At 25.4% G+C, this 16869-nt stretch overlaps 1 protein-coding gene and 1 long non-coding RNA gene across 2 annotated transcripts in view; both read left to right on the forward strand.

Moving 5' to 3' along the window:
• LOC131179874 (uncharacterized) overlaps window positions 1–16869 on the forward strand; it is a 75150-nt gene that overhangs the window by 4893 nt on the left and 53388 nt on the right. The window lies entirely within an intron of this gene.
• On the forward strand, window positions 13016–14478 carry LOC110663068 (phosphoenolpyruvate carboxylase kinase 2). The gene is made up of 2 exons (XM_021822276.2): window positions 13016–13870; window positions 13975–14478. The coding sequence occupies exons 1-2, from the start codon at window positions 13081–13083 to the stop codon at window positions 14019–14021; spliced, it is 837 nt and encodes a 278-aa protein (XP_021677968.2). The 5' UTR covers window positions 13016–13080; the 3' UTR covers window positions 14022–14478.

Here is a 16869-nt window from a genome sequence, read left to right on the forward strand (position 1 = left end):
ATTTTTATATTTTATCTCATAATTTATGTAAATCGATATTTATTTTTTATAAATTACAAGAAATACATTAAATATATTAAATTAATTAGAAAATAATATTATTTTCAAAATATATAAATATAATATTTTTTTGTTATTAATATAATAAAAAATAATATTACTAATAATGAATTGGATTACTTAATTTTAATAATAATGAAAATATATAATATTATTATTAATGAAAAATAATATTTTATTATATTATTTTTTAAAAAATGTTATATCTAAGTGTAAATTTTTTATTAATCTGATATATTTTTTATAAAATAATTCTTTGATAAAAATAGTTATCACTTTATATAAATTTATAATATAAAATAAATACATTAAATAAAAATTAAAATTTTAAAATATGATCATTTATTATTCACATAATATTAAAAATATATATTATTTTTTAAAAGACAGATTATATAATTTTAATACTGTAACTTTAATTATTTTTAATTATTTTTATTTATAACTAAATTTTCGATATAATTTTATTTATAATTTATTTTTGAAATTATACTTCTATATAAAAATATAGTTGAGAGATAATTTATGCATAAAAATATAAATATTTAATTAAAATTTAAAAATAATTTTGTTAAAAATTAATAATAATAAAATATAAATAATTAAAATATTAATTATCATTACATTCGATATATAATTATAATGAAATAAAATATTTAAAAGTTTAAGAAATATTAAATAAAAAATTTATAAAAAAATAATAACTAAATAAATATTATTAAATATATTTTAATAAATAAATTTTAAGAATGATAATTAATAACTTTTGATATAAATAATAAAAAAATATGCAAATAAAAAAAATTAAAAGCATTTAGATAAAATAAAAATTATTTTTAAATTATTATTATAATTATTATTATGATTATTTTAAACTATTATTATTATCATCATTATTATTGTTATCATTATGGAGAGTAACATGTCGTAAATAATATTTTTGTATAAATAAATTTATAAAAAAATAATATAAATAATTTTTAAATATTACATTTAATTATAAAATATCTTAATTTTAAAAAAATAATGATTTAAATCATAAATATTAAGGTAGTATTGTAAATAATAATGATAATTAAAAAAGAAATAAAAAATTAAATAATAATTACTATTTATAAAATAATATGAATAATTTTTAAATATTTTACTTTATTACAAAAGGTCTTAATTTTTAAAAATTAAATTTTAAAGAAAATAATAATTTAAATTATAAATGTTAAAGTAGTGTTATAAAAAATAATGATAATTAAAAGATAAATAAAAATAATAATAATTAGTATAAATGAGAGTATTTATGAAAAGTAACACATAACAAGCTTTTAAAAAAAAGTATCATATGTCATTTTCTTGAAAATATCTTTCTATTTTATATATATACATATATATCCAAAAGTTAGGATAATTTAAGGGTAAACAAGTGACAAGAATCAAGAAAATGTTGCTATGGAACTATACATAAATTTAATAGAAATTAATTTTTCATTTAATTTAGAATTTAATAATCTATTTTCTATAAAAAAAAATTAGTTAACAGATATAATTAAAATATATCAGCACTTATAAAAATAAATAAATTAATTAAATTAAAATTAAAATATTAATGTGATAATATTAAAAGAAAAAAGTAATAAAAAATAATTACTTATATATATATATATATATATATATATATATATATATATATATATATATATATATAATTTTAATATTTTTAAGATATTAATTTAATAATAATAACAACAACATTAATTTTGTAAAAAAAAATAAATCTTACTTAAGGTATTGTTTATAGTAAAAAAAATAATTAAAATAAATCAATAATTTATTGTTACTACAATAAACGAAAGTTTGATATTTTATTACTATAATATTTGTTTATAAAATAAAAATATTTTTTCAAAATAGAAATTAGTTTAATTAAGACAATAATGAATGCAAATCTAATAATTAAATAGTTAATATTTAAAAACAATTTAAATGACAATAAAAAATCAAATAGTTAGAAAAGGTAATATGAGTTCATATACAAAAGACTTATGTGATTTAATAATAAAAATAAAATAAAATGAATATGCATTTGAAAATTTAATTAATTAAAAAAACCTAAATAAAAATTTAAATGGGCTCAAATGTTCTTCTTAATTTAGAATATTCAATTAATTAAAAAGAAAATAAAAGTGAGATGGCATGTAAAAAATTTCAAGGACATGACTTTATTTTTAATAATAAAATAAAATAATTTTAAAAAAATGGTAAAAGTGAGGAATTGCACTGCACTGGATCATATGAACACTGTCATGGGATTTTGTTTTAGTATAATAATAATAATAATAATAATAATAATAATAATAATAATAATGAGAAATTGTAAAAAAAAATCTCAATTTTTGATAATTTTACTTTATTTTTTTTTAACAATTTCACCCTAATCTTTGACACCCAACTTAAGTCTACCCTATTATCAAAATTAATCGTTAAACTTAACAGCAATACCGTGTCACCATATATAATAAGCATTGTAATATTTGATTAACCATGTCATCATGTATAATAAGCATTATAATATTTAATTAACTGCTAATCATATCTGTAAATTATGCTAATAATCCTTAAATTAAAAAGAAAACTCTAGATTTCTAGTCCAAAATTGATTTTGCTCCACAAAATCATTCTTTTTTTGTTTGTTCTTGCTCATGAAAAAATAAGCTAATGGAGTAGAATAGATTTTAGATTATGAATCATAAGCTTTCTTTTCAATTTAAAGATTATTAGGATAATTTAGAGATAAGATTAGTAGTTAATCAAATAATATAATACTTATTAAACATGATAATGTGATGTTACTGTTAAGTTTAACAACTGATTTTAACGGTAGGGTAAAATTAAATGAGTGCTAAAAGTTGTGATGAAATTGTTAAAAAAAAGAATGGGTAAACTTATAAAAATGAGTAAAAGGTTGGGAATTTTTTGATAAATTATTATAATATTAACAACCACACCTTTTAGTATACATTACAACTGTAAAAGTGTTATATAATAATTGTCCAAAAGTTAGGACAATCCAAAGCCCATAAAATGTAAGAAATCCATTGCAAGTTGTGTAACAATTAAATTTGGAAATTATCTACTCGGGAAAATATTATAGAATTGAAAAGTGAAGCACGCAATCTGTTTGATAATTTCAAACATTAAAAAAAAATAATTATATAATTACCAAATTTATATAAAAATACTAAATATTTGATCAATCACCTACAAAAAAATTTATACCTACTAATTATTTATATAATTTTACATTAGAAAAAGATTATTCTGGAGTCTTATTTTAATCGTGAATAAATTTTAATAACTATCCCTAAATTTATATAGTTATAATATTATAATTTTTTAACTTTAAAATGTAACATAAAATCTTCTTAATTTTTAAATTTTACATAATAAGATCCCTCTAACTTTTTATTATTGATTCTTTAATAAGACGCTGACGTAAATAGTTTCAACGTGGTGCTTAATCAATATTTTTCTCTCCTCTCTTATGTAAAGTATAAAATTATTCTATCTACACGTGAAAAATTATTCTCTTTATAGAGAAAATGATTCAATTTACACATTATTTAAGAGAAGAAAGAGAAATGCTAACTAAGCATAATGTTAAAACTATCTAAATCAGTTTTTAATTAAAAAATTAGTGATAAGAAGTTATAAGAAGTTTATTTACAAAAAATTTAACGGTTAAAGAGATTTTATATTAAATTTTTGAATTAAAAATTTATGATATTATAATTTTATAAATTTAAGGAGGATTGTAGTTATTCCAAAACAAACAGCAATATATAAGCCTTCCTTGAATGAATCGGAACGTTAATACACAAGGATTTATGTTAACATCAAATGCTAATTATCATTGATTTGAATCAACATCGCCAAGCTTTTCCATAAGTTTTTAAGCCATATGATTCCTCAGTGTCTGATAGCCAATATATACCTGACATTTTACGTGATGTGTATCCTCCAGATACTGCTGAAAGAGCCACATCTGCATCTTGATGTTCTCATGCTAATCAAAATCTTCTTTTAATTTAAATTATTGGAGAAGTAGAAGACTCTGTGTCATGATTTTAATAATATTAAATTAAAGCTCATGCGTACTGAATACTATGGGAACTGTTGCCACTCCTATAATGTAATAAGCATAAGCTATAGGATGATACCATGTATTTCAAATTATATAATTACAGCTAACTTTCGATATTTATTTAATACAAGATGGATGTATAGACCACTGGGGTATGCTTTTGAAACCGATGTTCTGTGATAACCTATATTAAATTGTACACGTTGCAGAAGGATGCATGTTCTGCAAGCGTCCCTCACTGTAGCTATATAGTGTCGCTTTTATCATATTCTTTTGGGCTTCTGGGTATAATATTATGCAGCGTGACAGAAAATAGTAGTAATTATAAAAGAAATGAAAAATTTTTTTCTTTGAATTAATTTTTTGAGTTGAATTAATTTTTAGATTATCTACAGATATTTATATATACAAATTTCATGATTTAAATATTTATGTCTAAGTGTAAGGAGAATATATTATTCACATCAATTTAAGATTAAAAAAATAAAAATTTATTATTTAATCATTAAATTTTAATAAAATTAACTATTTAATTTCTATATTTTGAAAAATATGTTATTTAATCCTTATATTTTAGTTCTATTAAATTATTTAATCCATTCATCAAATTTTTTATTATTCATGCTATTCAAACTACTATTTAGTCACTTTATCTTAATAAAACTAATTAATTGATTTTTGAATTTTGAAAAACACAACTATCTAGTCTATTTATTTTAGTTAAATTAATTAGTTGGTGAATATATTTTGAAAGTATAACATTTTAAAAAATATAATCTTGAATAAAAATAAAAATTTTGCTATGTGGAGACTAAATTTGAATTATATTTTTTTTTATTTTTAATTCCTTGAACATTGTTTTTATATTCTATCTATTAATAAATAATTTTTGTTAATTACTTAGAAATTTAAGGAAACTGAATTAACAAATGAAGAGGGAGAAAAGTGTGGGCGTAGAGGAGAAGAAATTTGAGAGAAAAATAAGACAACATAAGAGAGAAATAAGGGGAGAGAATTAAAGTAGTTTAGGTATAAAATATAAATGTAAAATTAAATAGTTAATACAGTTAAATAATATAGACTAACTAATATATTTTTTGAAAATATAAAAATTAACTAATTAATTTTTTTAATATAGATATTAAATAGTAATTTAATCACTATTAATTAATAAAAAAATTGATAAAAAAATTAAATAGTTTAACGAAAATAAAATATAATGATTAAATTATATTTTTTAAAATATAAAAATTAAATAATTAATTTCTTTAAAATATAAATATTAAATAATAATTTATTTTAAAAAAATAATATTAAGTATAAAAATTTGATAAATCTCCTTTTTTTTCTAATTTAATCTATTATTAAAATTAAATTAGGTCTAATTCGTTTGAGCGAAGCCACCGCCATCAAATTGCAAACGTCAGGCATGATCCAATTTACATGGTGATTTGCATATATACATTAGATGTGACAAATATCATAATTATATTAATTTTTTTTTCTTAATTACAGTAAATTTTATGAGATAGTTGCTTCGTCAATCTTAATCAAAGACCAATAATACATAGTGCTTATCTCACAAAACTAATGTAATTGAACCACATAATCCATTAGTCAAGACAATGAAATATATATATATATATATATATTTTGGATTTGAGAAGCCATTCGCGTGGCATTATGTATAAGCGTAAGCCTTAAGCAAATAGAAGTTTATCAATTTCATTTGTCTTAATTACTTTATTATTTAATAAATTACACATGATAGCTCACTGATTCTCAGTATTAATTATTTGAAATTAAGAGATGATTGTATGCAAATTTTGACAAAATCACAAATATTGGTCTCTATCACAATTTTTTTTTTAATTAATTTTCAAGAATCATGCTTAATTAAGGAAGGGAGGAATTGGTTTTAGGTCATAATTTACGTAACCCGTGATCTAAAGCCACCACTTGATTACCTATGTATCTTCAATTTTTTATTTATTAATTTAAGAAAATATGAAAATAATACTGCATCTTAATTAATTTTTAAAAAATATAAAAATATAAAGTTTATTGCAAAAAAATTTTACTTTCTTTAACATTTTATAATCATGTAAATGTAGTATTTCAACTTGCAACTTGATGAGAAGAACAATTTATTTTTATATATTTTTTAAATGAGCTCAATATATTATTTGAATATTAAGAACTAAAATTTTAAAAACTTTAACATAACACAAAATTTTTTATAAAAAAAATGATACAAACCTTTCATAAAAGAAATGCAAATCTCTCATCAAAGATATAAAATTAAAAAAAATAATATTTTTAATAATTTGTTTTTTAAAAAATAAAAAAGTGATAATATTATCACTTTGTGAAAAGGTAAAGTGGTAGACAGTAACTTAAAAAAAAAAAAAAAGATAAAATTAAAAAAATAAAATAAAATAAAATAAATTAAAGAAAAAAGAAAAGGAATGAGAGAGCTAAAATGATCGCTGGTAGGTTTGGCAGCTATTATCGATTATGGGAATAAGCCTATTGCCATTGTCAAATTTAGGGTGCTACACGTTCCAATATAAAAATGGAAACCTAACCTGCAATTGCATATATATATATATATAATTTTATTAAAATTTAAATTTAAAATTTTATAATTTTAAAGATTTATTAAGATTCCGCATTAATTTGAAATAGAGTAATGCGCCTCTTATAAGATGTTGCATTAAAGTCTCATCAATTAAATATATAGGCCTTTCATATGTTTTACGCTTGATCCTAAATATAAAAAAGATGTATTAATATTTTATATTGATTTAGGATAAAGGTCATGTATCTCTTATAAAATTTCTTTTATTTTAATTAAATTTTGGAGTTGAGTTAAATCTAACATTTTTTATTAAAAAGATTTGTAATAATATTGAATTAAAATTTATTTGTTAATTTTATTTTATATATATCAAAAGAAATCTCTTCTATCCTAATTGTTTTATATTTTATTATCAAATCCCCTATTTATTCTTTTTCTTCAAAATTTTAAATCTTTCATATAATTAATGTATTCATAAATCAAGAGATTTATAATTTAATTAATAATTTAATAACCAAGTGCATATATTTCATAATGTATTAAAAGTTTATGTTTTAATATTTATTAAATTATCTTTTGCATAACCTAAAAAAAAGAAACTAGCGTTGTTCGTTATGCGGGCCGCTTGGTGAGTATCAAATGCGACATCTGCCCTTTCACTTGAGGTAACTAACAAAATTATAGCAGGCACATATTTTTCTCGATTTATTGAGACAAATTATTTAACATAATTATTATATAATAAGTTTATTTTAATAATTAATTATAATAATTTTCACATATCTTTTACTATTAATAATAATAAAAAATATATATTTATTATGTATATAATAATTACATTGAATAATTAATTATTTATTACACAAAACTCACTTGATTTTTGCTTTTTATTCTAACTAAAAATCAGGAATCAATCCCAAAAACTAAAAATCAACTGCTATTTTTTCTTTTTTTAGGGAAAAATAAATTACTAAAAGGAGGAGAAAAAAATTAAAAAAAAAAGGGAGAAAAATTAAAGGTAACTAAGGAAAAATAATTTGAGTAATAATTAACTAGACCTCACTCTTGCATCAAATAAATTTCAATGACTCGTCTCAAAGAAAAAGAAGAACTTGTCGTGATGGAATTTTTACTAATAAGATGAATTATTAGAGTTGAATTTGGATAACAACTCATATATATATATATATATATATATATATATATATATATATATATATATATATATGTATATTGAGTTATCAGATTATAAATTTAATTTTTTTAAAAAAAAATTGTTAAATTATCTATCACTAAATCAACATATATTGTAATTTATAACTATTTCAAGATGAAAATTATATTTTCTATTCGATAAGTAAAGATAAATAGACTTTAGACTTTACCATATTCTATTTCCATATAGGCATGAGACCAGTGGATGACCACCCTGCAAATGTCCTTGCCGTGTACGTTGGAGACTGTCCGGCAAATCCACCGACTTTGGTGATCTCCCATTGACCAAATACAAAATAACTTTTCTTTATTTAATAATCCCAATAATTTGTTAAAATGGCCTGATTCCACTCCGATTTAAATCTCTATTATAACATAATGTTTAAATATTATTTTTACTTAAGAATATAATGAGAGGTAATAGCGGATTATTTAATGATTCATTTTATTGGTTGTTGTTACAGGCTCAATGACAAATACATTTCTATCAGGTTGGATTAAATTAAAGACGTCAACTGATAATTTCAGACTTCAGACTTAAAGGGTCTATGACCGTATTCAATGAATCTATGTCATATATTTCATCCAGAAGATAAAATGCATTTTACATATGTAGTTTGTTTTTAGCTCAATCAAATTAATTTTGTAAAGTCAAAAAAGGCGTATAAAAAGGAAATACCCACTAACACTGCTTTCTCTCTCTCTCTAAATGAAAAAGATACCAATTTTGATTTAGTCCTTGGGGAAGGTCCGGCCAATTGGCCGTCAACCCTCCCCCTATCTTCTCTTTAGTTAAAGCTCTTTGTTGGTGTTTAAGGGGGTTGCTCTGCATGTTGCAGTATTTCCTGTGGTTCACTATGAAGCTTTAAAGAGCAGATCGTCGACTGGCAGTCAGTGTGGTACCGAGTTTATCTTTCCTTCAAGGCGAGTATGAAAGGCCTATGTTTGCCAAGCTTATTCCCGGTTCATCCGGCACTGGTCCTAGTCCCTGCTATATCCTAGTTTTGTTGCTAATCTCCTCCATTTTCCTCTTAGCTTTTAAACATGGGAGAATTATGAAATGAGTGGTGTACTTAAGCACTCCCTATAACATTGTTTTCCTTTTCCTATGCTTGATTGAGTAAGATCTCCTCTGGTGGTAGCAATGAGTTGTTGATGAAGAGGAGATGAAGTCAGCTGAGGATGACGATGGAATCAGGTCATACCCGATTAAGTCTTAGGATTTCATATCTTTTAAGATTTGGGTTTGTGTTGTAGTTTTGTAGCACTAGGGTTTCATAGTTTTGTAGCAGTTTATTAACAAATGAAAACAAAAAAAAAAAGAATGAGGGGGAGAAGGGTGAAAATTATACGAAAGTAGTAATTTGGTGGTATAAATATATATATGAGTTGTTATCCAAATTCAACTCTACTAATTCATCTTATTAGTAAAAAAAAAATAAATAAATTAAGGGTAACTAAGGAAAAATAAGTTGAGTAATAATTAATTAGACCTAACCCTTGCGTCAAATAAATTTCAATGACTCGTCTCAAAGAAAAAGAAGAACTTGTCATGATGGAATTTTTACTAATAAGATGAGAGTTGAATTTGGATAACAATATATATATATATATATATATTGAGTTATGAGATTCTAAATTTATTTTTTTTTTTAAGTTGTTAAATTATCTCTCACTAACTCAACATGTATTGTAATTTATAACTATTTCAAGATGAAAATTAGATTTTTTATTCGATAAGTAAAGATAAATAGACTTTAGACTTTACCATATTCTATTTTCATATGGGCATGAGACCAGTGGATGACCCACTCTACAAATGTCCTTGCGGTGTACGTTGGACTGTCCGGCAAATCCACTGACTTTGGTGATCTCCCATTGACCAAATACAAAATAACTTTTCTTCATTTAATAATCTCAATAAATTGCTAAAATGGCCTGATTTCACACCGATTTGAATCTCTATCATAGCATAATGATTAAATATTATTTCTATTCAAGAGTATAATGAGAGTCAACAATGGATTGTTCAATGATTCATCTCATTAGTTGTTATCACAGGCTCAATAATAAATCTATTTATGTGAGGTTGGATTAAATTAAAGAGGTTAACGGGTAATTTCAGACTTCAGACTTAAAGTGTCTATGTCCATATTCAATGAATCTATCTTATATATTTCATCTAGAAGATAAAATGCATTTTACATATGTAGTTTGTTTTTAACTCAATCAAATTAATTGTGTATAGTTAAAAAGGGCGTGTGAAAAGGAAATACCCACCAACATTACTCTCTCTCTCTCTCTCTCTCTCTCTCTCTCTCTCTCTCTATAAATAAAAAAGGTACCAGCTCTGACTTCGTCCTTGGAGGAGGCCCGGCTAACTGGCTGTCGACCCTTCCCTTATCTTCTCTTTAGTTAAGGCTACTTTGATAGTGTTTTAGCTGTTTTTTTCTTTTTTCTTCAGTCTCCATTGTTGGAGTTTTAGTACCTTCTTAAGATGATTTTTTTGTTGGTGTTTAGGGGGCTGCTCTGCATGTTGCAATATTCCCTGTGGTTCACTATGAAGCTTTAAAGAGGAGATCATCGGCTGACAGTCAATGTGGTACCGAGTTCTTCTTTTTGTCAAAGCAAGCATGAAAGGCCTATATTTGCCAAGCCCATTCCCGGTCCATTCGGCATTGGTCCTAGTCCCTGCTATTTCCTAGTTTTGTTGCAAATTTCCTCCATTTTCCTCTGAGCTCGAAAGCATGGGAGAATTATGAAATGAGTGGGGTACTTAAGTGCTCCTAGTAATGTTGTTTTCCTTTTCAATGCTTAGTTGAGTTCTGCAGATCTCCTTTGATGGTGGCAGTAAGTTGTTGATGAAGAGCAGATGAAGTCGGCTGAGAATGATGATGGAATCAAGTCATACCCTACTAAGTCCTAGGGTTTCATATCTTTTAAGGTTTGAGTTTGGGTTAAAGTTTTGTAACACTATTATCTCTTGTGGGCTTAGGACTTGCGCTCATATTTCATCTAATAAAATATATTTTTAGATAAAAAAAATTAATAGTGTAAAGTCCTTTAAAAAAAAGGCGTTAAAATATGAGAGTAACTTTAATCTAGGAATCTAGTTAAAGAAAAAAGTGATCATCTTAGTGGAGATAGACACACCCACTTCTTCAGTGGCAAACTCAAGTGTGATAAGAAAATTGGCCACCCTCTTTATGTCTAATTGAAACAAAGTATATCACAATCTCATCATACCATTTAACCATACTTCCTTCTTCTATGCCAACCGAGTGTTAATCATAGTTAATTTAGATAAAGTCGAAATAAAAAAATACGTGTACTTTACTTTTATTTTTGTTATAATTAATTCATTAAAGTTAAATGAAAAGACAAGCTTATAATTTACATGTGAAGTATTGTATAGCAAAAAGAGAGTGTGGAGGCAATCTATTGAAGCAAAGAAAGTAGGTTATAAGATATGCTAATACTATCAAACAATATTCTGTATGGATAAGTCATGGAAACAGAGATTATGATATGATCCTCGTCGGATTGTATTCATTTTCCTGTTTTTTGATAGCTAATTTGATAACAATCTTTGCATTAACGCTACAATTAATTGTTTGTAATAATTTTTGTATTGTCAAAGCTCTATATAAAGGATTTTTTTTTTTACACCTGATCTATTGTATATTCAATACACAAAATATATAATATACAAAATATATAGTGGGATTCAGCTATTAAATATTATTATTATTATTATTATTATATATATATATATATTAATTTTACAAGAAAAATATATTATTTTGCATAATAATCAATAAATCCATCGAAATTAATAATTTTAACTGTAAATATATTCTTTCTTTCTGAATGGATTTTTTTTTTCCTTTACAAGAACAAAACCAATTTGTATTCTTCTTGTTTATCTTTGGAAATCAAAAGGCTAGTATATTTGTTGTTTTCCACTTCAAAAACGAGGGAGATACTATTCTCATATGCTTTATTACATCCAAATACGTGTTGATATTAAACTTGTTTTTTGAAGTACAACTATCTTCTTTAATATAATTTACAGATATACTAAAATTTAAATTTAAATTTTAACTTTTAATGTATTTTATTGTACTTTTTATAGATGATTAAACGGTTAATTTAGGATTTTTTTTTAAAAAAAATTTGAAAGAGTGGAGGTCTTGGCCATGACTACACCCATCTAGGCAATTCAGGAGACTTATTTTAGGTTTTGTTTGATTCAAAGAGTCTATTTTATGAAAAATAAAAAATAACATAATTAGATTTGATAAATAAGTTATTTTTTAAAAGGTGAAGAAATTAAAAGTTTTAACTTCAAAAAATTAAATATAATAGCCAATTAAATAAACTAAATTCTAGCACTCTCTAAGCCTCTATTTAGATATGTGAAAAGAGGAGAGGGAAAAAAATAAATAATTGAAAATAAGGTGAAATTATTACTTTTTTTTTTTTGTAAATGAAAGGAAAATAATATTGATTTTACACTTATTATTTGCCTTCCAATTTGAAGAGAAAATAAATTAATTAAGAGGAAAACATATGTTTAACTCAAAAAAATTACCTATTTATTCATTTTAACTTTTAAATAATTTACAAAATTGAGAATAAAATAATAAATTTTAAAAAATAATATTATTGCCTTTTTCCTCTTATCTCATTATATATATATATAGAGAGAGAATAAAAAATAAACTTTATTTTTATTTTTCTCCCCCATTTTTATCCAAACACAGTGTAAAAGTTTAAAGTTTTTGAATTAAGCTACCCAACCAAACAAAACCCTAATTCAGCTGCAACGCCGGCACGAAGTTGAGCGTCTGAGATGGGGAAGAGAGAGAGGCGTTGAAAAAATTTTGTAAGTTTATTTTTAACCTTAAAACTCTCCAAAAATTAAGAAACGAAAAAAAAAAATTGAATATTCATTGGCCATGTGGCCCCACCAACAACCGAATATTCCCAAAACTATTCTGTGCTTCTCTATAAATCCAAACTAACTGAAAACCAAACTATACTCAAACCAAACCAAAACCAAAACACTCCAAACCCATCACCGGAAATGTGCGACACCTTGAGCTTGAAGAACAACTACCACCTCTGGGAGGAGGTTGGCCGCGGCCGATTTGGCACTATCTCTCGCTGCTTTTCCCCCGTCAAGAACGAATTTTTCGCCTGTAAAATCATCGACAAGAACCTCCTTACCGATCCAACCGACCGCGAGTGCCTCCAGAACGAAGCCAAGATCATGACTATTTTGTCTCCGCATCCAAACATTGTTCAGATCCACGACGTCTATGATACTGATGACTCCCTCACCATGGTCATGGAGCTTTGCGAGCAGTATACTCTTTATGATCGGATCAACAAGAGTAATGGCGGATTATGCGAGGGGAAATCCGCTTCCATTATGAAACAGTTGTTAAATGCGATTGCCCATTGTCATAGATTCAATATCGTTCACAGGGACATAAAGCCAGATAATATATTGTTCGATTCGGGAAACAGGGTGAAATTGGCGGATTTTGGTTCGGCCGATTGGCTTGGGGAGGAGAGGACGATGAGTGGTGTGGTGGGAACGCCGTATTACGTGGCGCCCGAGGTGGTCATGGGGAGGGACTATAATGAGAAATCTGATGTGTGGAGCGCTGGCGTCGTTTTATATGTGATGTTGGCAGGGATCCCACCATTTTACGGCGAGACTGTAGAGGAGATATTTGAAGCCGTTATAAGAGGGAATCTGAGGTTTCCGCCGCGGATTTTTAGGACTGTTTCTGCTGCGGCGAAGGATCTGATGAGAAAGATGATCTGTAGAGATGTTTCACGGCGGTTCTCAGCTGAACAAGCTCTAAGTAAGCTTTCAAAGTCATTTCCTTTTTAATTATTGTGCATTTGAGTTCTGTGAGATTGAATTGAGGAAGCTCACTCCGTTCTGCTACTCTGTTTTGAATTGCAGGACACCCATGGATTGTAAACGGCGGAGAGACAATTTCAATGGACTAATCTGCCCTCGGAAAAAGCAAGAAAATGTAACGGAAAGCCAATAGCTTATCACTGTGTACATACAGGTCTACCTATCAGCCCATGACATCCAAGTGTCCTGTGTAGAACACAAAGCCCCATGATGTGTACTTCCCGAATTTCAGTTTTTGCACGCTAGATAAGGAGCTATCGACAAAAGCATCACATGACAGGCTCTTCTAACAAGAAACCGAGCACTACTTTAATATTTTTTTCTTCTTCCAGGCTTTTGTGTTTTGAGGTAAATATGTAAAGAAAATAATAAAATAAAAGACTGAGAGAAGCCCATCTTTCCCCGCTTTTGCTCCTTTTTTTGGCCGGAGGATGTGAGAAAGCTAACGAGTTGTACTGAGTAAACTGGTTTTGCTTATCTGTTTTCCTCCCTTTTTATGTAAGAATCTTGTTTTGTGAAAAAAGATTTGGATGTTGTACTGGTTCATTTAGATAAAATCTTACTTGAAAGAACCATGAAGCATGTTTAAAGGATGCTTGATTGTAGACTTCGACTGTACTTCAATGGAAGCATATGCCGATACCTTCAATGTTGAAAATGTTAAAGAAATTGAAGTCAAAAGTTCAACACTGCAAACCAAAACCATAACTTGAAGAAAAAGTTTGTGTACCAGCGCCATATGCTTTGATTTATGCCTTCTTTTTTTTTTTCCTGAATTATCTACCCTGTTTTTTGGCTTAATGGGTGAAATCTAATGAGTGAATTGTCAAAGCTTCAAGTATTAGTCTATTCCTAGAAGTTGAAAACGTGTATTTGCATTTGAATTTGCATCCACGGAAGGGGCAAAGCTTCCCTAAATGTTTTCTTGGACCAGCTGAAAAATAAAAATCAGGTGTGAAAGCTCTTTGATAAGTTATCACTTACCATAATTTCTAGTATGGGAATCATAGCAGGTGGGGTAGGACCACCAGTACGTACTGTCTTTGTTTGACTTTAACTATGAATCCATTTCCATGGTCTTCACGTTAGATTGTTTGAATTTTGATAGCAGATCTGATAACCTATATTTTCACGTTACTGCTAGTTTTAGATTTGGAAATGTATGGATCATTCAAAAATTCTTAAATTTCACGTTAAATTTGAATTGGTAAAAAATAAAATTTCTCTTTTTATTAATTTGAATTTAATTTTATTAAAAAAATACTCATAATATAAAAATAAATTAAAAATTTTTAAATTTAAATTCAATTTTGGGATTGAAAATCAACTCTACTCAATCATTTTATTAAAAAAAAAAAAACAATAATCTAAGAACTGATATAATTTGTAGACATTGAAAAAACATCCGAGTTGAATTGATCTATTAAAGCAACGACACATTAGCCCCACTTAAAAGCAGTAGTGAAAGCACTAAGAAACTGTGTTGATGGGGAGAAATAGAACCCTGAACAATGTTAGACCTACTACATGTGCCACTACAGCAGAAATTAGGACCAACCGTGTGACTCATCAATTCTCATCCACATTTCTCAGGCTCAGCTGCCATCATTTTCAGAAGAACTTGGTGGCCAAGCAGTCTCAAACATTGTCTCATTTCCCTATAATTTCTTGAATTGCCTCAGCATTTGGCTTTCGTGACCTCAACGTAAAAAATTAACATTACCTTCCATAGCATTTTTTGTTTAATTATAGATCAATGGTCATTGCATACATCATCTTCTATATTAATAATGGATGACTAACTATAGCAATTAAAATTGACCAGCTATAGATATTGTCAAATTATAGAAGTCTATGAAAATGACACCTTTTCTTTTCTCCCTTGCTTTCCAGCAACTATGGTTACTCTCTACCATTTTCTATTTCTTTTTTCTTTTTTTAAATAAAATTATATAATTTTAAATATATTTTTTTTGTGATGAATGATGGAAAAATGCCTTTGTCTTACAAACAATTAATTTAAAAGTTACCTCCACAACTATAACTTATAATATAAGCGAGTGATCGGTGTTCTTAAACATGTGATGGATAGAGGATTCTAGAAGCTTGTGGGATCAAATAACTTAAAAAGGGAGAGAGGATGAAGAGTTACAATGAGTAGGCTGGACATAAATCCATGAAAGTTTAAGGAAAAAAATTACAATTTAGCTTTTATATTTTAATAAAATTAATTATTTTATTTTTATATTTTAAAAAATATATTATTTAGTCTTTATATTTTATTTCTATTAAATTATTTAATTTTTTCACTAAATTTTCTATTATTTATACTATTTAAATTATTATTTAGTCCCTCTATTTTAAGGCAATTTATTAGTTATCTTTGTATTTTGAAAATTATTATTATTTAGTCTTTTTATTTTAGTAAAATTAAGTAGTTGATTAATGTGTTTTGAAAAATATATTTTTGAATAAAAATAAAAATTTTACTATGCGAAGACTAAATCTGAATTCATATTTTTTTTTAATTTTCAATAATTGCACATTATTTTTATATTTTCTTTACTTAGAAATAATTTTTTTCGATTATTTAGAAATTTAAAGAGATTTATTAACTTTTTTTATATAGATAATTTGTATATTTTTATTGACAAATTAAAACAAAAAGAGAATGAGGGAATGAGGGAAAAAGGGTGCAAATGCCGATAAGGGAGGATAAAAAAGAAATAAAGTAAAGAGAAGAGAATTATATAAGTTTAGGTATAAAAAATAATTATGAAATTAAATAGTTAATTGAGTTAAATTATAGAGACTATCTAATTAATTTCATTAAAATAAATATACTAAATAATAAGTTTATCAATATTAACTAATAAAAAAAATTAAAAAAAGACTAAACAGTTTAATACAAGTAAAATGTATATATTAAATAGTATA

This window comes from Hevea brasiliensis, chromosome 5, assembly GCF_030052815.1.
Source record: "Hevea brasiliensis isolate MT/VB/25A 57/8 chromosome 5, ASM3005281v1, whole genome shotgun sequence".
Classification (NCBI taxonomy): Eukaryota; Viridiplantae; Streptophyta; class Magnoliopsida; order Malpighiales; family Euphorbiaceae; genus Hevea; species Hevea brasiliensis.